Source organism: Eubalaena glacialis, chromosome 17 (assembly GCF_028564815.1).
Source record: "Eubalaena glacialis isolate mEubGla1 chromosome 17, mEubGla1.1.hap2.+ XY, whole genome shotgun sequence".
NCBI lineage: Eukaryota > Metazoa > Chordata > Mammalia > Artiodactyla > Balaenidae > Eubalaena > Eubalaena glacialis.
In genome coordinates, this window is record NC_083732.1 from 70,579,336 (window position 1) to 70,600,141 (window position 20,806).

At 35.4% G+C, this 20,806-nt stretch overlaps 1 protein-coding gene across 1 annotated transcript in view; it reads left to right on the forward strand.

The window, feature by feature from the left end:
- The window catches only part of MTBP (MDM2 binding protein), a 68,738-nt gene extending 48,954 nt beyond the window's left edge, over nt 1–19,784 (forward strand). The window contains exons 16-22 of the mRNA XM_061171797.1: nt 3,245–3,400; nt 6,166–6,261; nt 12,194–12,460; nt 14,400–14,649; nt 15,382–15,495; nt 18,543–18,608; nt 19,709–19,784. Of these exons, the coding sequence (XP_061027780.1) occupies nt 3,245–3,400; nt 6,166–6,261; nt 12,194–12,460; nt 14,400–14,649; nt 15,382–15,495; nt 18,543–18,608; nt 19,709–19,747 (988 nt within the window). The 3' untranslated portion in view covers nt 19,748–19,784. The remainder of the gene's footprint in view (nt 1–3,244; nt 3,401–6,165; nt 6,262–12,193; nt 12,461–14,399; nt 14,650–15,381; nt 15,496–18,542; nt 18,609–19,708) is intronic.
- Nucleotides 19,785–20,806: the final 1,022 nt, after the last annotated feature.

The following is a 20,806-nucleotide window of genomic DNA, read 5'->3' on the forward strand; positions in this document are numbered from 1 at the left end:
TATTCTGGGGGCTCCACCACTAACAGTAGGACAGGCACATAGTTCTGGATTTCATAGCTTCGGTTTTTAACTTGGAGGTAAAAGCATGGGGATAAGATGTGGTGTGGGAGGGTCGTACTAGAACAAGAGTTCTAGTAGAGTTCTGAAAATATGTCACCTGATTTCTGCCCATTGCCGCTCCGAGCTCAAGTTTAGAGTCCCTCTGTGGCTTTGTAGGATGGAAAAAAGAAGACATGTTCTACCTTTTTTGTAGGTTTCTCTCTAATTCTTGTTGAGGCTCTTGTTCTAGTTTATTCCTGAAATTCATTGAACTCTTTGGTCCACTGTTTTTCCTTCTTCCTTTTTTCAACCCTATTATAAACTTAGTGCCCAGTGCTTCAACACTGTGATTTTTATTTGTTTTAGTGGAAAGGTTAATGTGTATGTTTAATCCACCATCTTGAACTAGAAGAAGCTTGCTTGTCGTTTAAGTCTAGCTCAAATAGCACCTTTCTCTTAAGGCTTTTATAAATGATGCAGTTAAAAAGCTGTGTTATTACTTCTTTCATGAAACTTATTTTATTGTACCTTTTCTACCTCATTCTACATTGGTGTATTTATCTCTTTTCACTCTCCTCACCTTCTTTCTCCTACTTCAAGTCATACACAATTGAGAGCAGTGATTATGAGTCTGTAAATTATCATCAGTGAACTCCTTTTTTAGTACCTTACAATGATAATTGCAGAGTAAATGCTCAATCAATATTTGTGGACACTTCAAAATATGGGAAGATACCATCAAATTCTTGGCTGGGGACAAAAGTTATGTTATATATTTTCATAATTTGTTTTGTGTTAAAGCAGGTTCAGCTGGAGAATACAGGACCATTACATAGTGAAATTTAAAAGTCATAAGAATTTGGTTTTAGACAAACTCAGTCACCTGTTGTGTGACTTTGTTGCCTCATCTTTAAGATGGGGATAACAATCCCAGTTCTACTCCAAAGTTGTGAAAATTTAATGAGATAATGTATGAAAAAATACTTTGTAAGCTTGAAAACACTAAACAAAGTGTTGTCAGTATTTTTTGTTTTGTTTTTAACCTAAGACATATCTTGATAGTATAATTCATCACAAACTGGGCTTTTAAATTGCTCTGATATTCTTGTGTCCTGGGTTCTATGTAAATGCAAAGTATACATTTCCCCATTGCAACTGGCTTATAAAATGATTGAGAGTAATATTCATTAAGATTTTGTGAGTCACTATTGGAGAATGGCCATACAGAAATTAAATTAAACTCATAATGTAGTTCCTGCCCTCCTGGAGTATAAAGTTCAGAGAAAATATTTGAGTGTTTTTCTGTTTGACTATTTTTATTAGATTTATATTTTCAATTTAAAAATAAAGGGAGGGCTTCCGTGGTGGCACAGTGGTTGAGAGTCCGCTTGCCAATGCAAGGGACACGGGTTCGAGCCCTGGTCCGGGAAGATCCCACATGCCGCGGAGCAACTAAGCCTGTGCGCCACAACTACTGAGCCTGTGCTCTAAAGCCCGCAAGCCACAACTACTGAGCCCGTGTGCCACAACTACTGAAGCCCACACGCCTAGAGCCCGTGCTCCTCAACAAGAGAAGCTACTGCAATGAGAAGCCCGTGCACTGCAATGAAGAGTAGCCCCCGCTCGCCGCAACTGGAGAAAACCCACGCACAGCAACAAAGACCCAGTGCAGCCAAGAATGAATAATAAATAAATAAATAAATAAAAATAAAGGGAATAGGAAGAGGAAAGAGGCACTGTCATCATGTTTAGAAATATAAGTCTAGGGCTTCCCTGGTGGCACAGTGGTTAAGAGTCCGCCTGCCAATGCAGGGGACACGGGTTCGAGCCCTGGTCCGGGAAGATCCCACATGCCGCGGAGCAACTAAGCCCGTGCGCAACAACTACTGAGCCTGAGCTCTAGGGCCCACGAGCCATAACTACTGAGCCCGCGTGCCACAACTACTGAAGCCTGCGTGCCTGGAGCCCGTGCTCCGCAACAAGAAAAGCCACCATAATGAGAAGCCCGCGCACCGCAACGAAGAGTAGCCCTCACTCACCGCAACTAGAGAAAGCCCGTGCGCAGCAACAAAGACCCAACACAGCCAAAAATAAATTAATTAATTAATTTAAAAATATATATATATATATATAAGTCTAAAGCCATAATGTCAACATTTTAATCATAAAATTATCAGTAAAAATGCTTGATTTGAGTGATTAAATAATCAGGAAATAGCTGAATTAATATAAAGTCAGGAAATTAATATTCTGTGTAGGTATTGAAAGATTTTATTTTTGCTTTGGTGACCAAGTAATGTCGTGATCTGTGACTCAGTGCTTGATAAAACCTTTAGCATTCTCTGAAACTATTTTCCTCTTTCCAGTTTTTAAAACTTTCTGGAACTTTTTAGGTTCATAGAGTTATAGAGTAGAACTAGTACCTAATTCAGAGTCAGTCTAGTTCTGACTGTCATTTTAAATAGCTTGTCACCCTGGGTCTGTAAGGCACTATTGTGTGTTAGTGTCTTTATATGAAAAGTAGGAACAGTGATTGTTTTTTAGGCTTAGTATGATAAGAATTTTACAAAGTTCTTATTTTCAGGTGTTAATTTCATTTTGAGATAAGACCTATCTTTTTTTCAAGGAAATTTGTATTAAGAATATATTGTATGTAAAGTAGTTTGAAAAGTATAAAGTCCTGCATATATTTCCAGTATAATAATGCTTCAGTGCTTATTCATAATGCCATAATCATGGCTAGAAGAGACCTTGGAGAAATTTCTGATTACCATCTCATTTCACGGTTGTGCTTCAAGTAATCTTTCAAGTTCATAGATAATTGCAACATTCAGTCTCTGCCCTCAAAATTTACAATATTGTGAGGTTTTGGAACATACAAGAGAGTTTAGATTTAAATTTTATAGAATTGATGACTTTGCACTACTAAATAATTAATCATCATTTATAAAGAATATAATTATGTTTATTTTATTTAAGTAGTAGCATTGTTGACATGGTAACTGCAAGTTTTACTGTGACCTACAGAGTTTTAAAAATATACTTTGATACTAAGTGATTTGCAATGACTTTATTTTCTTTCTTAAATGTGTAGATCTTCAATTTTTTTGTGTGTATTTTTCTGGTTTCTGCTCATAGCAGCTTTTCCTGACCATGGTGAATTCTAATCCACTTTTAATAAATCTACATAACATTTTTTTCTCAGAACTGGTTCATTACCTCGTTCATCTGAACAGTTACTGGGCCACAAAGAGGGTCCACGGGATTCAGTCACATTATTGGATGCTAAAGAATTGCTGAAATTCTTTACCTCAGATGGATTACCAATTGGAGATCTTCAACCTTTACAGATTCAAAAAGGGTAAGTTATAAACTTACAATTTCAACTAATTTTTAAGGAATCATTTAAAAAACACATTGTATCTCATTTCTCCAGTTAATTGATGCTCTGTGACACTTTGACAAAATCTACAAGTTTGAGCCCAGCATTTATCAATTGGCCTTAATCCTCACATTTTACCTTAGCCAAATGTCCTACTGTTTTGTAGTATTGAATATAAGGGAAACAGGAATAATAAAAGCAACCTCAGCATATTTCTCTTAGAAATCAGCTTCTACTTTGTATACAGATGGCAATACTTTTTAAGAAAAAATTGTAATTTGACTTGCAAATATTTTAAAAAATTCTCCTTTCTGTATCACTCTCTAGTTTTGATTTTGCCACTACTTACCGTGACACTGTCAGTTATGTCTAATAGCAAAAAGGACAGCCTTTCAACTGAAGAGAATGGGGAAGTGTAATAAAAATGCTTTCAAAACTATGCCATTACTAAGGAAGAACTCAGTGTCTACATGAATAATTTATAACTAATTTGACTTCCAAGACAACTTCCACTAAGTTACTAGTTAATAAATTCTGGATGTTACTGAAGTTTACTTAATTACAGATAAAATTATGGCATCATATACTTGTGAGATTTGAATAATTTGTTCACTACCCCAATTTCTTTTTGCTAATCCATTATTCTGAGAACCTTCCAAAGGACCTTAAAAATTATAGAACATTTTGATTACTTTTTCGAAGCTTGTTTTGGCAAATATTGAATTTAAGGGTTAATTTTGGAAAGGATTTATTTGAAGATAGTTATCTCTCAAAACTAATGTTAGAGCATATTGCCTTCATGTGTGTGTTCACTAAAGAGAGAGAGATGGGGAGCAACTTTGAAAACATGAAGATCTTAATAATTTGGAGTCTTAATGACTTAATGATCTTAATGACATAAAAATAGTGTGATTTTAGAGTAATGTTCTTTTTCTCATAGCTTTGAGAGATTGATAATCTTTTTTGTGGGAGTCAAGAAAAGGAAGAACTATGTACACATTTTCATCTGTTTAGTTATTGGATTACTGTCCTTCCAAATCATTAAGCGTCAACTGGCAGAGTCAGATGGGTTTGCCAAAACTGATTATGTAGGTTGTGCTCTTTGTGACCAGAATGTCTTTCTAGCTGCAATGTCTAGGGGAGATGCTATTAATTCTTTCTGTAGTTTACCAGTGATTTATTTAGGGAAGTTTGCTATAATTCCTTGATGTTAGTAAAGAACTGTGTCATTATCAAATATATCTTCTATTAAAATTAAAGTTGAAGGATGAGCTTTCATGGTAATGAATCAAGGACCTGCAGACTTTTATTAAATGTCTACCGATGCAAGGAACCACCCGAAATGCAATATTAAGTTAAACAAAGTACAGGAGTGACTCCTATATATACACCAGAGGAATATTAAACATTGACAAAATACATATGTATTACAGTGTTTCCTTTAGAAAGAACAAGGTGTGAGTAAAATTAAACAAAAATAGATAGAGCTGCTGAGAGAGATTAAAATAAGAAATGGAAGACAACATGGCAAAGGAAAGAAGTGAAATTCTAGGTACCTAAATAGTTCTATATTACAAAATTATTCACTTTAATAATTAGTCATCAAAATACTGGGATCATTGCAATTTATTCATGTTACTTTATGCAGAACTGTTTAAATGGATGCATTGAATATAAATTCTGGTTTTGGGGATTCATTAACTTGCATGTAGCTTACATTTTAATGTAATAATTTTAAATGCTTATCTTAGTACTCAAGATAATTTTTAATTTTCGGTGGCATATGGGCAGTTTTCATTACTAAAGCCAAGGGGGGGAAATGTGATAGCCAATTTATTCATGGTACTCTACTATCTACTCGTTTTTATGTATACCATTTCTAAGTCTTCTGAATTCAAGCCCCTGGTATTTCATTCTGCCTATTAACTGTGTAAAGACCACTTGTATAATTCTCCCATTCCCATCTAACCTGTTCTGAGCTTTAGGAACATGATTCAGTTCATTAGAACAGTACCTCCCAACTCAGGCAGAGAAGGAGAGCACTGATTAGAACAACTCGGAGAGCTTAACCTAATTGCAGCAGCCTTCTTCCTGAGATTTTGATGTACCCCTGCAGGTCTGGGTGTGGAGGGGTAGAGCATGAATATTTTATGTAAGCTCACCACATGATTAGTTCCAACATACCTGCTGACTGGAAACTTACTTCAGAAGAAGAACTGAAATCAGCAGTTAGTCTTTTTATCCTCTGATATTTAAAAGGTCACTGATTCTTAAAGTAGGTGTCAAAATGACTACATTCCCAGGCAAAGAAAAATCTGGATTGTCCATGTGGTTATAGGAGGAAGTAAATACTTCTTTTATCAGTAAAGATTGGAGTTTGACTTTATTCCCCTGGAAAAAAGAATTTAGCTAAATTCGTAAACATTTTCCTACACCAAGAAAAAAATATTCTTCAGGAATAATGCTGTTTCTTGAATTTCCACTAGAAATCATTTTCTATTCTTGATTTAACCATTTCTCAGAATAGTTTTGTGAAGTAAGTAGTACAGTAACTTCCGAAACTTGGGACACAGAAAATGTAAGTGACGAAACCCATAAGCTTAACCTCACTTCATTTCTTTCTTTGTCCCATATGAGATCCAGTTATAGAGAAGGAAGTCAGATTTCCTTCTTTAGACAGTTTCTTGAACTTTCTCTTTGTCGCTAAATAACTTTAAATACAAATGAAAAACTTTTTGTTTCAGGGAAAAGACTTTTGTCCTGACACCAGAACTTAGTCCTCGGAAACTTCGGGGTTTACCTTTTGAAAAAGCCTCAGTATGTCATTATCATGGAATTGAGTGAGTTTTTTATTTTCACTTTACTCTTCTGTGTGTTGTTGATGTAGCTTATCTTATGTGAGTTTGAAGAGTGACTGTAATAAAATGATATAAATTGAGATAGAGAAGCAAAGAGAAAGTATGTCAAAAAAACCTCAAAAAACTAAGCAGTATATACACAAATAATTTGTCTTCTGTTGGAAAAAAGTTGTTTGATGATTAATCAGTTTTACATTTAAACATCCTATTATTAGTTACTAGATATTTTAGTCAAAATTATTTTAGTCCCTACATTGTAAATGTATATTTATACTACTGGTCACATTAATATTCCCTGGCCATTGTAATTGCTCAGAAACTATTAGATAAAATGCATTCTCATTTGCAACATGTTAATTATGTGTACATTTTTATGGAATTTTAATTTACCAGATGAATGAAATTTCAAAGGATTCTCTTGCTTAGAGGTATTAGAAGTTCAGGAGGTCATGTGCACATCTACCATTTTCACCAGGACAAGAAATGGAATGATGGAGATAATGTATTTTAGGTTAAATTTGCAAGACCTAAGTGACAACAGGTCATTCTAGGAATGTTTAGGTTCCTTGTTATGCTTAAATAAGATTTATTTTATTTAAAGAATATGTAAAGTTATGTCAAATTTGATACTAGAAGCAAAAATTTTTGGTTACTTTATTTTTGAGCATCAAAATTAAACTGCCCGTTAAAGTCAGGTGCAAGAAAAAGATACCTGCTCTGACCAATTTTTTCTTTTTAATCATTTTTCTGTATGTTCTAGCCAATCAGTTAAAATAAGGAAAACTAAGGAGTTTAAAAGAGTTACATGTAGTAAAACGGATACCAAAAGAAGTTTTTTTTGTATTTGCTTTTTGTTTTGCAGAGAAGAGACCTGAAAGACTTAGAAGTAGTAGAATTTGTAAGGTGGCCAGTTATAAAATACATATAAAAGACACTAGTTTTCCTCTAAACTAGCCATGTCCAGTTTTTAACAGGATGAAAATGATCCCATTCAAAATAGCAGATAAAATCATAAATATCAGAAGTATTCTTGTAAGAAATGTAGAATGGGAAAATTTACAAATAATATGTATTAGGGGACATAAAAGCAATGTTGATTACTTAGGGGAAACATGCCTTGTTTCTCCGTGGGAAGATTCTGTGTTATAAAAGTGTTAATTCTCCTGAAATCAATGTAAACATTTAATACAGTTCTTGTCAACTTTGAACCTTTTGATGAAATAATTCTATAATTTATCTGGTAAGAAGTCTCCTCTCTTTTGTTTAAAGAATGAGATAAACTGTATCATATTACTAGAAAATTCTATTATAAATCTATTGTAATTACAGTGTGGGGCTGGACCTAAGTAGAAATTCCAAGGAAAAAGCAAGAATACATGAGAATTTGATCTGATAGAAAAAGAATTTCAAATCAGAGGGCAAAAGAAAAATGTTCCATAGATAGTAGTGAGAATGTTGATTAAGTATTCCAATAAAAATAAATCCGTTTGAAATGATTCTTTGTTCACGCCAAATATCAAAATAAATTGCAGATGTATTAAGAATTAAAAGTGGGAAAACTGTGAAAGTAAAGAACTAGCATAAAATGTAGGGGAAAATCTGTTCTAGCAGAGGAAGAAATCCAGAAAGAGTGATAGATTTGTCCTAATTTTTAAAACAGCAATGTCAGTTATCAACAGAAACAAGATTAAAAGTATGGATTAAGCTGAGGAAAATATTTTTTTAACATAAATGAGAAGGTAAATTTTCTTTGTAATTAAAGAATGCTTACAAATCAATAAGAAAATGAGATAAATGCCCCTGTGGAAGAGTTTGCAACATCTTAAACCATTTGTTTTTGAAACAGGAAATAAATATGGCCAATACACATGAAGAGTTGTTTTCTTCACCAGTCAGCTTTTTAAATTTACATTAAGAATATAAATTGAAACAACAGTGAGAATCCTTTTCACCCATAAAATCATGGTGGTGGTAAAGGGACATGAATAAGCCAGCTTGGAGTATGAATTGTTACAACCTGTCTGGGGGGCTGCTCGGTAATTTACCAAAAGCCATGCAGTTGTTTATAATATCAGATTGATTAACTTAATGATAAAATCAGCGTTTACACTGAAAGTTATTAGGCAAGGGTATTTTTCACAGTGTTATTTAAAATAAAAAACGTTGGAAATAATGTCTAACTGTAGGAGGTTGGTTAAATAAATTATAGCGCATCCATAAAATAAAATTCTGTGCAGCCACCAGAATGGTTAAAATAAAAGACCGATAAGTGTTGACAAGCGTATGGAACAATCAGAACGCTTGAACATTTTTGGTGGAAGTGTAACATGATTTATCTACTTCAGAAAAGGATCTGGCAGGTTCGTATAAAACTGAACATACTCAGACTCCCTGGCTCAGCATTTCTAATAGTCATTTTCCTAAGAGAAGTGAAAACCTAACACCACAAAAAAGACTGGTAAAAGAACGCACAGAACAGTTTTATTCATAATACCCGCAACCTGGAAATAGCCTTAGGTGTACATCAATGGGAGAATAGATAAATTAACTGGTATGTATATACAAAGCAGTACTACTCAATAATAACAAGGAATAACGTATGTATACATGCAACAACACTGAACTTCTGTCTGAGTATGAAAAAAACAGTTGAAATAAGAATTTGAGGACTTTAAAAAGTGAAATTGCCTGCCCTTATAAGCAAATAAACATATTTAGCCGTGACTCCATTTTCCTTACTGTAAATTTAATCTGAGGCCATTGAGATCAAACTAAGAAAGTTGCAGGAGGTGAGCACAGTGAATCCAGAAACATGCTTTTTTTCAGGATTTGGGTTTATAGTGTGAGGGCCTATTCACGTTAAACGTAGATTATGTTTCTACTCGAAGCAAAGTTCAAGTGAAATTTCAAAGTAAATATGACACTGCAAAGAAGGTTCTCTCTTCTTACGTTGCTGTGAGCCTTTGGAATCCTTGAGCTTTTCCTCTACTCAGACATAAGGAATATTTGGAAGAAATATATAAACTGCTCAAGTGCAAATCAATGTTTACTTAAGGCAAAATGAAATCTATCCACAGTTGACTTGTTTTTCACTTCTCTCTCCTATCCTGGAGTGTACGATACCATTGATTGTAAGATGCACCATTTTCTTTAACAACAAATTGAATTCCACTGTCAAACTGTGAGAGTCAGTTGGCCACACCAGCCTCTTGTTGCTTTGAACTTTCTTTCATGTATTCCAAGAGATTTGGCAGTTTTTCCGGCTTTCATCGGCATTCCTTGGTGTGTGCTAGGCAGTATCTTGCCTATTTTGTAGTTATAGGACAATGATAGCTTTATCTTCTGATAGGTGTTTTTCTTTCTTTGGACACATAAAGCATTTGGTTATTGTTTTGCAAGAAAATGTGAAAGTGTACTCATTCATCCAACAGTGAATATTTACTTCACTGTTATCAAATACGCACCCTGCTACTCTGTTTCTGTTCCTTTCTTATTTACAAAGTCACTTTTTGTTTTGATGCCAAATCACAGTAAAATCACTCTGAAGACATTTTAAATGACAATTGAAGTCAATATGCACAGTGCACATAATTCAGCTGGAGGCATGACATTATGAACAGCTGTGATTAAGAGATGTTAAAACTGGAAGGAAAAAATCTGCATCTTAGAATCAAAATCATAAGAGTAGAAAAAAAAATGCATGTGGAGTCAAACTATGCATTATTTTTCTCTGAAAAATTTCCTGTAAGCCAATCAAGGATTGCATTTCCTCTCGCCTAGAACTTTTCCTTAACATTCATGGTTCTTAGTTGTATTGTAGATTCTGTCAATCGCCCAGGATAGAAATAGGACTCATCAGTAATCCTTAGGGTTGGGGCTGATTTTTAATGAAATGTGTTTTATTAAACAACAGACTAGAGAAAGAATGTTAGAGAATTGAGAGACCTAGGTTCTAGTCACTCTTCTGCCACCAGTTAACAGTATAACTTAGGAGCTCAGTTTTCCCTCCTGTTAAATTAAACTGTTGGTTTATATCAGAGATTTTTCAGTCCTAGCTGTACTTTAGAATCACCTAGGTAGCTTTTTAAAAAAATGTCCAAGACTGAGTCCAACCCCAGACCAATTAAATCAGAAACTCTGGGCATCAGTATTTCATAAAAACTCTTCAGATAATTCTAACGTTCAGCCGTGGGTTGACCCCTGAGTAAGATGACCCTTACACTTTACGTGAGAGATAGCATACTAAATTGGTTAAGGTCAGACTCTGAAGTCACCAACCTGGGTCTGAATCCTGGCTGTGCTACATATCGTCAGCATACCATAAGATTTGCTGTGGTAGAAAATAAAACCACTGATGATGATGGTGATGATAATAGCAGCAACATACATTTATTGACTGCTTTGCTTGCATGTTCCAGGAACTGTTTCTGAGTGCTTACGTGTACCCATTCATCATCCTCACCATAGCTCTTTGAGATAACTGCTATGAATCTCATCTTGCAGAAGAGGCAGCAGTAGCAAAGATAAAATTAAGTAGTTTGGCCATGTTCACACAGTGGTAGAGCTGGATTTAAATCCAGGGAGTCTGGCTCTCTAGTCTATACTCTTAGAAATCAAATATGTCACAAGGGAAAGAGAAAACCTCGGTCAGGCAATCAGCTTGGGGTAATGATATACTCCTTGAGTGTTGAACTAAAAGCTTATAGACCCAAAGTTCTGACTCTAAGGAACTTCTTAGAATTTTACAAGTAAAGAGGACAGATAACAGAAAAAGGTTTTAATGTTTAAAGTCCTATCATCGTAGTGAAACTGTTTCCTTGATGTAGAAGGGGAGAATGTGAAGGGTATTCCAAGGTCACACATCTCATTGGTGATTTTCTTGATACGCTTATTTGTTGTACTTAACAACATGGGATTTTTTTTTTTTTTAAGCCTTATCAAAGCATTTATTTATTTATTATTTTTATTTATTTTTTGGCTGCGTTAGGTCTTAGTTGCAGCACGCGGGATCTCCATTGAGGCATGCGGGATCTTTCGTTGCAGCGCAGGCTCTTTGTTGCGGCGCACGGGCTTCTCCCTACTTGTTGCGTGGGGGCTCTAGGGTGCGTGGGCTCTGTAGTTTGCGACACGCGGGCTCTCTAGTTGAGGTGCGAGCTCAATAGTTGTGGCTCGCGGGCTTAGTTGCCCTGCAGCATGTGGGATCTTAGTTCCCTCACCAGGGATAGAACCCGCATCCCCTGCATTGTAAGGCGGATTCTTTACCACTGGCCCACCAGGGAAGTCCCTAAGATGGGATTTCTTTAAGTCCAGAAGCATTCACTGAGCAAACATCTCATTGATGTCTTAAATCAGATTTAGCTAGAAACCAAATGCACACACAGCCGAAGTGTTTGAAGGAAAATTTGTCCATCAGTCAGTAAGGTGGAAATGAGTTTCAAAGGGAAATTTCAAAGTGTTCTGAGCTGTGTTTGGTGAGCCAGTTTAGAATGCCTTTATACCCTGTTAATCTTTGTGTTGAAAATAAACTTGTTCTTTCTAACAGAAGTCAGCATTTCACGTCATTACATATCAGCCATGCTGAGGAATCAGAGGTTGGTAGAGATTTAAAAAGTATCAAAACAGCAACTGTATTATTTTGAAAATAAGCCAGAGGATTAACTTAATCTGTTGCCCAGAAGCAGTCAAAGAGGAATCAGATTGTACTTCAAATTTTTTTAATCTTTTGCCATGTCGTGTAGCAGGCTGGAAAAAACTGAATTTGTGAGGGAGGTTGGCCGTTCACTCAACCTTCCAACAATTGTTAGGAAGTTTAGTAAGAACTTTTTAAGTACATGTTTTGCTTTTCCCTAATTGGCAGGGAAAAGCCCATCGCTGCCGTGGAGTGTTTGATTTTAAAGATCTTTCTCTTGTTTAGATATTGCTTGGATGACCGAAAAGCATTAGAAAGAGACGGGGGATTTTCAGAACTTCAGTCTCGTCTTATTCGTTATGAAACTCAAACTACATGCACCAGAGAAAGTTTTCCAGTACCTACCGTACTGAGCCCTCTTCCGTCTCCAGCAGTTTTGTCAGAGCCTGGAAGTGTCCCTGATGGAGAGGTTTTACAAAGTGAACTCCGGACTGAAGTCTCCCGAGTAAAAAGGAGATCAAAAGATCTGAACTGCCTTTATCCCCCCAAAAGGTGGTATATTAAGTACATAAAGATAGTATCTTGACAGAAAGTATTTTAGTCCGAGGGTAATTGAATTAATCTTTCAGATTTTTAAGTTGCTTTCTGTGCAGATTTTAACGTAATTCGTTCATACCAGGAATTGTGTTTGTATTGTGAGCAGTTGATGATTATGCTTATAAGTTATACAAAGAAATGACTTGGAAAAAACACATTGTTTCTTGCTTTATATGCTAATATACAGCCCATCAGCACAATGGGTTGTAAAGTTTTTAAGCCATGGAACACTGGCGATCTTATCCACTAGATTGAGCAGCTGAGCTGGTCTGTTGAAGAGGATGTTTAGGGATGCAGTGTTTCTGTTAGCTCTCTTCTCACTGTTTCCTACCAACATTGGCCCCTTAAACAAGGGGTTTCATGAGGTACCGTTTTTGATTGAACCTGGGCTATGGCAGTGAAAGCGAGGAGTCCTAACCACTGGACCACCAGGAAATTCCCATGAGGTACCGTTTTAAAACAACTTGTTTCATATAAAATATAGCTTTAAAGCCTACATAATAATATATTAAAAATGAGATCTTTCTAGCTACTCTATTTGCTAGCTAAATAAAATATCCAAATACCTGAACAGAAATTAGAAGCTTATGAAATAAACACTCTAATTTCTATTGAATTTATATATCTTTAGAACTTTTGTCAAATTTAGGTCTTTGACACCTAAAACAAACCTTAAATTCTTATTATATGTAAACCTTTTGAAAAGTATCGAATATCTTAAAGTGAAACTTTCAAATCTTCTTTTAAACAGTGAAAATTATTAGAATACTTTTTCCCTGATGGGGAATAACTAAATTATTTTCATGAGGACTTTACAAGTTCATGGTACTTTTTACACGTGATAAAGCTAAAAGCAAATCCATTAACATTTAGGATACTGTATTTTGTAATAATATTTTTTATTTCTGACTGTGACTGATAGATATGTGTTCCAGACAAGAAAGTACACTGTGGCCTCTAGGTTAACAGAATTGAAACATATGAGACCCTTTCTTGTAACAGGAAATTTAAACATTTTAGAAAGATTGAAACAAGAGCTACTTTTATAGTTTTATTTCTGTTTGGTTTTTTTTAATATAATTTTACATTTTTAAAAAAAATAACCCATTAACTTTAATTAATTAATTTATTTATTTATTTATTTTTGGCTGTGTTGGGTCTTCGTTTCTGTGCGAGGGCTTTCTCCAGTTGCGGCAAACGGGGGCCACTCTTCATCGCGGTGCGCGGGCCTCTCACTGTCGCGGCCTCTCGTTGCGGAGCACAGGCTCCAGACGCGCAGGCTCAGCAGTTGTGGCTCACGGGCCTAGTTGCTCCGCGGCATGTGGGATCTTCCCAGACCAGGGCTCGAACCCGTGTCCCCTGCATTAGCAGGCAGATTCTCAACCACTGCGCCACCAGGGAAGCCCCGTATTTCTGTTTGTTTTAACGCTGTTATTTATTTTGCACAGGTAGTTGCATAGCTACAACAAGCATGATTATTATGGTTTCTTCATCAAAATTATCTTAATAGAAAAGTATAAGTACTTGACAGATGAGTACTGGATCTATAAATAGCATTGCCTGAAGTGCCATCCCTGATTTATGTGAGAAATTGTAAATTAACGGGGAGGGTGACAGTAATGTTGCTAGTTGCTTTTCCCATTAGCTTTTAATATTAGCTGAAATCCTAGAATGTTATTCATTGCCTTCCGTGTTCTAGTCACTCATTTGAAGAACTAAGGGAGCAACTGTATAATATGATGTTGACTGCTTATTTAAGGCAGTAGTAGCAAGAAATTGTGTTTGCTTTTCTTGGGTTTATATGTCAATGGTTATGGTTGTAACATTTAAGACAGAAAATGGACTTCATTGTTGATTCACTTAATCTGCATTTTTATATTCCCCCCCCCATTAGACTTGTGAAATCTGAAAGTTCAGATTCTCTTCTTTCTCAGAGAAGTGGCAGTACTAATCATCGTCATCATGCAGTGACATCCAGAAAGCCACAGGCAGAGAGATCGTTATCTGTGACTTGTCCGTCTGTTCCAGTTCTTAGCAATGAAACTCCCAAAGTCACGACAAATGCCAGTTCAGGTCAAAAAAGTGTGCATGAATCAAAAGCATCAAGGTCCACTAAGGAATCAAGATCACAGAAACACACACGGGTAAAGATTTATTTCCTAACTCCCTTAGTTCTGCACGGGAAGAAATTTCTTTATTTGATTCGTTTTAAATGTTTGTCTAAAAATTTTATGAATGAAATGAAATGGTATCTGTAATTTACTTTAAAATAATTCAGGGGAGTTCCCTGGTGGCCTAGTGGTTTGGATTCTGGGCTTTCACTGCCTTGCCCGGATTCAATCCCTGGTCCGGGAACTGAGATCCTGCAAGCTGTGTGGTGTGGCCAAAAAAAATGGAGGAAAAAAAAAAAAATTCAGTGCAAGAAGGATAATGGGAAAGTGAGCGGGGGGTATAAATGAAACGGAAAGAGCCACAAATTGATCCTTCTTGAAACTGGTAGTAGATATATCGAGATGAGGATTTGTTACAAATATTCTCTTTACAATGTTTGCAATTTTCCATAATAAAAAATAAGTACACACCTATATATTCCTGCTGTGTGTACCTTTTACACTCAGATTTTGATTCAGAACTCAGGATATGAATTCCTCTCTTCAGATACTCTAGTCCTCTCTTCCTGACCGATAGCCTGTGACACGTGTGATCGTGTCACTGTTTCAGATCTCCTTTCTTCTCGATGCTTTTGTCTTAATGAGCTTATCTATCTTTAGCATAGCTACATGGTTCTGTGATTCACAGAACTCAGCTCTAAAGCTGAAATAATATGTGTGTACCTTTTACAAGACATATTAGTCGTATACTATGTTCTGTTCAAGATTTTGAAAGAAGTAGTTACTGAAACCCTGAAGAAACACAGGATTACTGAGGCTCACGAATGTTTCACGGCCTGCAGCCAACGTCTCTTTGAGATCTCAAAGTTCTATCTAAAGGTACAGTGTCTTCTCTACTGATGGCAAAATCGAGGTCAAGTTCTAATGTTCCTATTTGACACAAGATAATATTGACTGAGTATTTTTTACACTGATAGCTTATTGCCAAATTTTTTTTAATGGAGGTAGAAAAATTGGAGTCAAAAATTTTATATTTGATTTTAGTTCTCAGATATAGAAAACTACACCTTAACTGGTATCCTCAGTGTTTCCCTAGCAAGCCTTTGACTTAAGTTGATAATAAGCTTCCACTTACTTTATTCAACTTATTCAAGTAATTTTAGTATATAGTGAAACTACTGGAGGGAGTATCAAAGCACCCAGCTTCTAATTTTGGATCCATTATCAGCTTGTTGTAAGACATTGGACAGATCGGCCATTCAGATGACAGTTTTGTAAAACTTAGATGGTGTTAGATTAGTTCCAGTTTTCAGAGTTTCTGACTTGAATCACAGTTTTATGTGGGTTCCTGATTAAAACTGCAGATGGACCGCATGCATTCGATTCCCTTCCCTTCTAAAATCTCTCAAGAAAGACAGTATTGAAAGTATAAAAACTAAGAGAAAAGAAAAGGAAAAATGTAGAAGTGTTTTCATACATTGTTGAACCAAAAAAAACACATGGAAGCGTGGTATAACAGAGTAGAAGGAGTGACAGCCTAAATGTCTGCCTGGGGACACCTGTGAGAGTCAAGCCAGTTCAACAGACACGGTCTCTGAATGCTCAGGTCTTGGAGACACCAAGTATCACGGAAAGCAGGGGCAAGGTGCCGGGTGAAAAAAAAGAGGAGTTAAATAAAGATCTACAGAGTGAACTGGGGAGCCTTCAGTTTGCTCTGCACGCTTTTCCCCCACAATGTTAACTACAGATAAGTGTATTATACATACTTTTTTCCTCCCCCCCGACCCCGCCGCCCCACCCCTGTGACAATGCAGGAAATAGTCTCTGGAGAAAAAAGAATTGGAGGCCACGGTAAAAAGTCCAACTGACCCCTTATTCCCCTACCTTGTAAAGCTACCAATGAACAAGCTCTGTACAGACAGAGGTTCCAGTAAGATTTTTATTATCTCATTTTAAAATATGACTGGACAGTCAAGAGTTAGCATACTTTTGAGGAAAGCTTCTAATATAGCAGATGCCAAAACATGAAGGAACAAAGGGAACTATGAAGGAGCAGAAAGCTGAAGAAAACTTCATAAAAAACTATATTGTCTCAGAGAGAAGATAACTGGGTGCACAAAACCAGAATGGGATGCTGTTTCCAAAAACTATAGAACATGAAAGCTCCTTAAAATTAGAAATATGATAAAATCAGTACAATAGAAAGGCTGAACAGTTGAGATTAAGAAATTCACCAGAAATTAGTATTAATGACAAAATTAAGGATAAAAACATTAAACACAGGATAAGAAAATGGGGGAATTAATCCAAAAGATCCAATATGCTAATAATAGGAGTTTCGAAAATAGAGACTAGAGGAGAGAAAACTGTCAAAAATATAACAGAAAGTTTTCTAGACCTGAAGGATGCACTCCTGCTGGAAAGGGCACACAGCTTGTGCAGCCTAGTGGATGACAGTTCTACAAGCCACATCACTGTGGAATGTCACATCTCCTGGGACAGAGAGAATATTTCCTAAAAGCTTCCCAAGAGAGAAAGTAGTTTACGTATAAAGAATCAATAAGAGTGGCATTGGATTTTTCTACAGTAACATTGTGTGCCAGAAGACGGTAGAACAGTATCTTCAAATTCTGAAGGAAAGTGATTTACCTAGTATTTTATACCTGGTCTAGAAGTCAGTCAGGTATGAAGATTCAGTACAGATACTTTCAGTCATGGAAGGTCTGAAAAATTTTGTGATTCGTGTACCCTTTTGACGAATCTGTGAGAAGATGAAATTCAATAGAACAAGGGACTGAATCAAGAAATAAAAGAAAAACTAACCTAGACTGGGGAAGATAAGTCCCACTGGGACCAGGCTGAGGGAGCAATTGGACCAAATTGGAGTAGGCTATGGGAGAAGGATCTCCAGTTTAAAAAAACACAATTAAGAAAACAAAAGCAAAAACGAAAAGCTGAAGTGAGAGATTATCCAGTATCCTTGAGTGTTTGAAGAACTTTGCTGTACATTTAATCAATCTTTTACAGCATTGTGGGGTGGGGGTAGGATTATACACATGGAAAACTAAGCAAACGTAGTTCAACTACAGGATAAACAAAACAGATGAAAGAGAAATTATAACCGTTATACATTCCTTAGCTCAGGATTGAACTATATTTGCTTAGGTATAAAATGCAAACATTGACTATTTACTAATCAAAAAATTGTGGTGCAGCTGTTACTGAGAGGAAGAGAAGGGAGGTGGGAGGATTCAGAGACCTGAATCCGGGATAACAGCAATTACTGTCTAGAACTGTTAAATCACGAAATAGCAGTATAAGCTTATTATTTAGAAACATGAAGGTATAAATAAGAGAAAGAGCTGAAAGAATTCAAAGTGACTCCTTCAATGGAACATAACTTGGAAGTACAGCAGAGGATTACTTTTTTTTTTTAATACAATTGGATTTTAAAATTTTTATAATATAATTTGATATAGTCATTACCTTTTTACAAGTCAGAGATTTCAGTTTTATTTCCTATGTCATTCCCTCTTTGTGGTGGAATGAAATAGCCAAAAAGAAGAGAGAGAAAAAAAGTTATTTTATCTGAAAAATAAATATAAACTGTATATTCTTTTCCTGAGTAATGAAGTTAATGGGGCTACTCATAGTTGAGGATGGGGCTTAGGTTTGGTCAGTGCCATTGAGTATTTGAGATTAGAGTGGCATGGATTTATGTATATATGGATGTATTTTGGTTAGAGTACTTTGACCTTTCAGGATGGAACTAAATTATAATCTGTTACTTTGATTTTTTTGTAGTATCTCCCTCTTTACATTGATACTTACAGAATGATTTAGGATCATCTCAAGTTTATTTAATAATGACTTGTTCTCTGTAATTTAATGTGCAGATTTAAACTGCTGTACTTTGTTATGTTTAGGATCTTAAAACTTCAAGGGGTCTATTTGAGGAAATGAAGAAAACAGCAAGCAACAATGTTGTACAGGTAAATAAATTATTCCCAATAAACTACATTCAATTAAATTGCTATTTTATTGCAGGTTAGTAGCTATGATGCTGTAATATATGCATTAAGAATTAGTGAGTGGTCTTTTCAACTTTGTCCCTATGACCCCTCTTTAAAATAGTTAATAATAGACTTATGCAAGCAGAATCTTTAGTAGTATTTAAGAGATTTTTCTGTTAACAAAAGAGCTTCTAAACTGATGTTAAGAAAGAAACAGAAAAAAAAAAATCCAAAGAGCTGGAAAAATTAATCCATTTCGATTAGCTATTTTCAAAGTTTAGTTTAATTTCTTTTTAGTGATGCTTTGAAAGTATATTTTCAAATAAAGGTGAGAAAATAGAATAGAACCTTCATTTTGTCCAGTGAGAACACTATTGTATTCTGCAGTGGAAGTTCAGCAAAAAGTGTTCTTCAGCAAGAAAATAAAATGTGGGGGTTTTTTTCCATTTAAAAATTCATGATCTAATGTGTAATATGTATACACATATGCAAAGAAACACATACAATTTAAAAAAATAATTTTAAAAGAGAATATCCTTGGGAATCACTCACTGTTCAACCTGGGAAATAAAATATTGTGGGGACCTTGGAAACTCCCAAAGAATCCCTTCCCCACCATATCCCACTGCATCACCTCTGGAGGTAACCGCTATACTGATTTTTTGTGTGTGTGATAATCATTTCCTTAGTTTTTTTTTTGATTGAAGTATAGTTGATGTATAATATTATGTAAGTTACAGGTGTACAACATAGTGATTCACAATTTTTAAAGGCTATACTCCATTTATAATTATTATAAAATCTTGGCTCTATTCCCTGTGTTGTACAATATATCCTTGTAGCTTCTTTTATACATAATAGTTTGTACTTCTTAATCTCATACTCCTATATTGCCCCTTCCCCTTTCCCTGTCCCCACTGGTAACCACTAGTAAAATGTATTTTCAAGATAAGATTTTGACAGGTTATTTCTTGCTTTAAATTTTCTACCATACTCTTTTGAAGTTTTAGTAATATCTTTTTCTATCACTTGTGTTTCCAATAGAAATGTACCATAATCATATTTTTTTCTCTCCCTAGGTGATTGAATGGGTATTAGAAAAGACAAGCAAGAAATAACACAGAATCATTCTTTTTGGATAATTATAAATTGGACAGAGCTATTATTTACTTTTTCCTTCCATAGTTTGAAACTTACAAACAAATTTCAAACTTTGTTCAAAGAATAGATGTTACATCGCTAAAGAATTTCATAAATTCCTATATTTATATAGTTTTGAGGTTGCTCAGTTAATGTATTTTTAATTATATACTTATTTTATAGTTTTACTATATTTTAATTTTTGAAGTTAATAGTTTTATATATGTTTACAAATTTTACTCTTGGTTATTTAATTATTCCAATAAATAGAAAAAGATATTTCTTTACTTCTTGGTAAATGTCTTTGTTGTTAGGCATATTTAAATTAATGAGTCTTTTTTTTTTTTTATTAGTCATCAATTTTATACACATCAGTGTATACATGTCAATCCCAATCGCCCAATTCAGCACACCACTATCCCCACCCCACCGCAGTTTTCCCCCCTTGGTGTCCATATGTCTGTTCTCTACATCTGTGTCTCAACTTCTGCCCTGCAAACCGGCTCATCTGTACCATTTTTCTAGGTTCCACATACATGCGTTAATATACAATATTTGTTTTTCTCTTTCTGACTTACTTCACTCTGTATGACAGTCTCTAGATCCATCCACGTCTCAACAAATGACTCAATTTCGTTCCTTTTTATGGCTGAGTAATATTCCATTGTATATATGTACCACAACTTCTTTATCCATTCGTCTGTTGATGGGCATTTAGGTTGCTTCCATGACCTGGCTATTGTAAATAGTGCTGCAATGAACATTCGGGTGCATGTGTCTTTTTGAATTACGGTTTTCTCTGGGTATATGCCCAGTAGTGGGATTGCTGGGTCATATGGTAATTCTATTTTTAGTTTTTTAAGGAACCTCCATATTGTTCTCCATAGTGGCTGTATCAATTTACATTCCCACCAACAGTGCAAGAGGGTTCCCTTTTCTCCACACCCTCTCCAGCATTTGTTGTTTGTAGATGTTCTGATGATGCCCATTCTAATTGGTGTGAGGTGATACCTCATTGTAGTTTTGATTTGCATTTC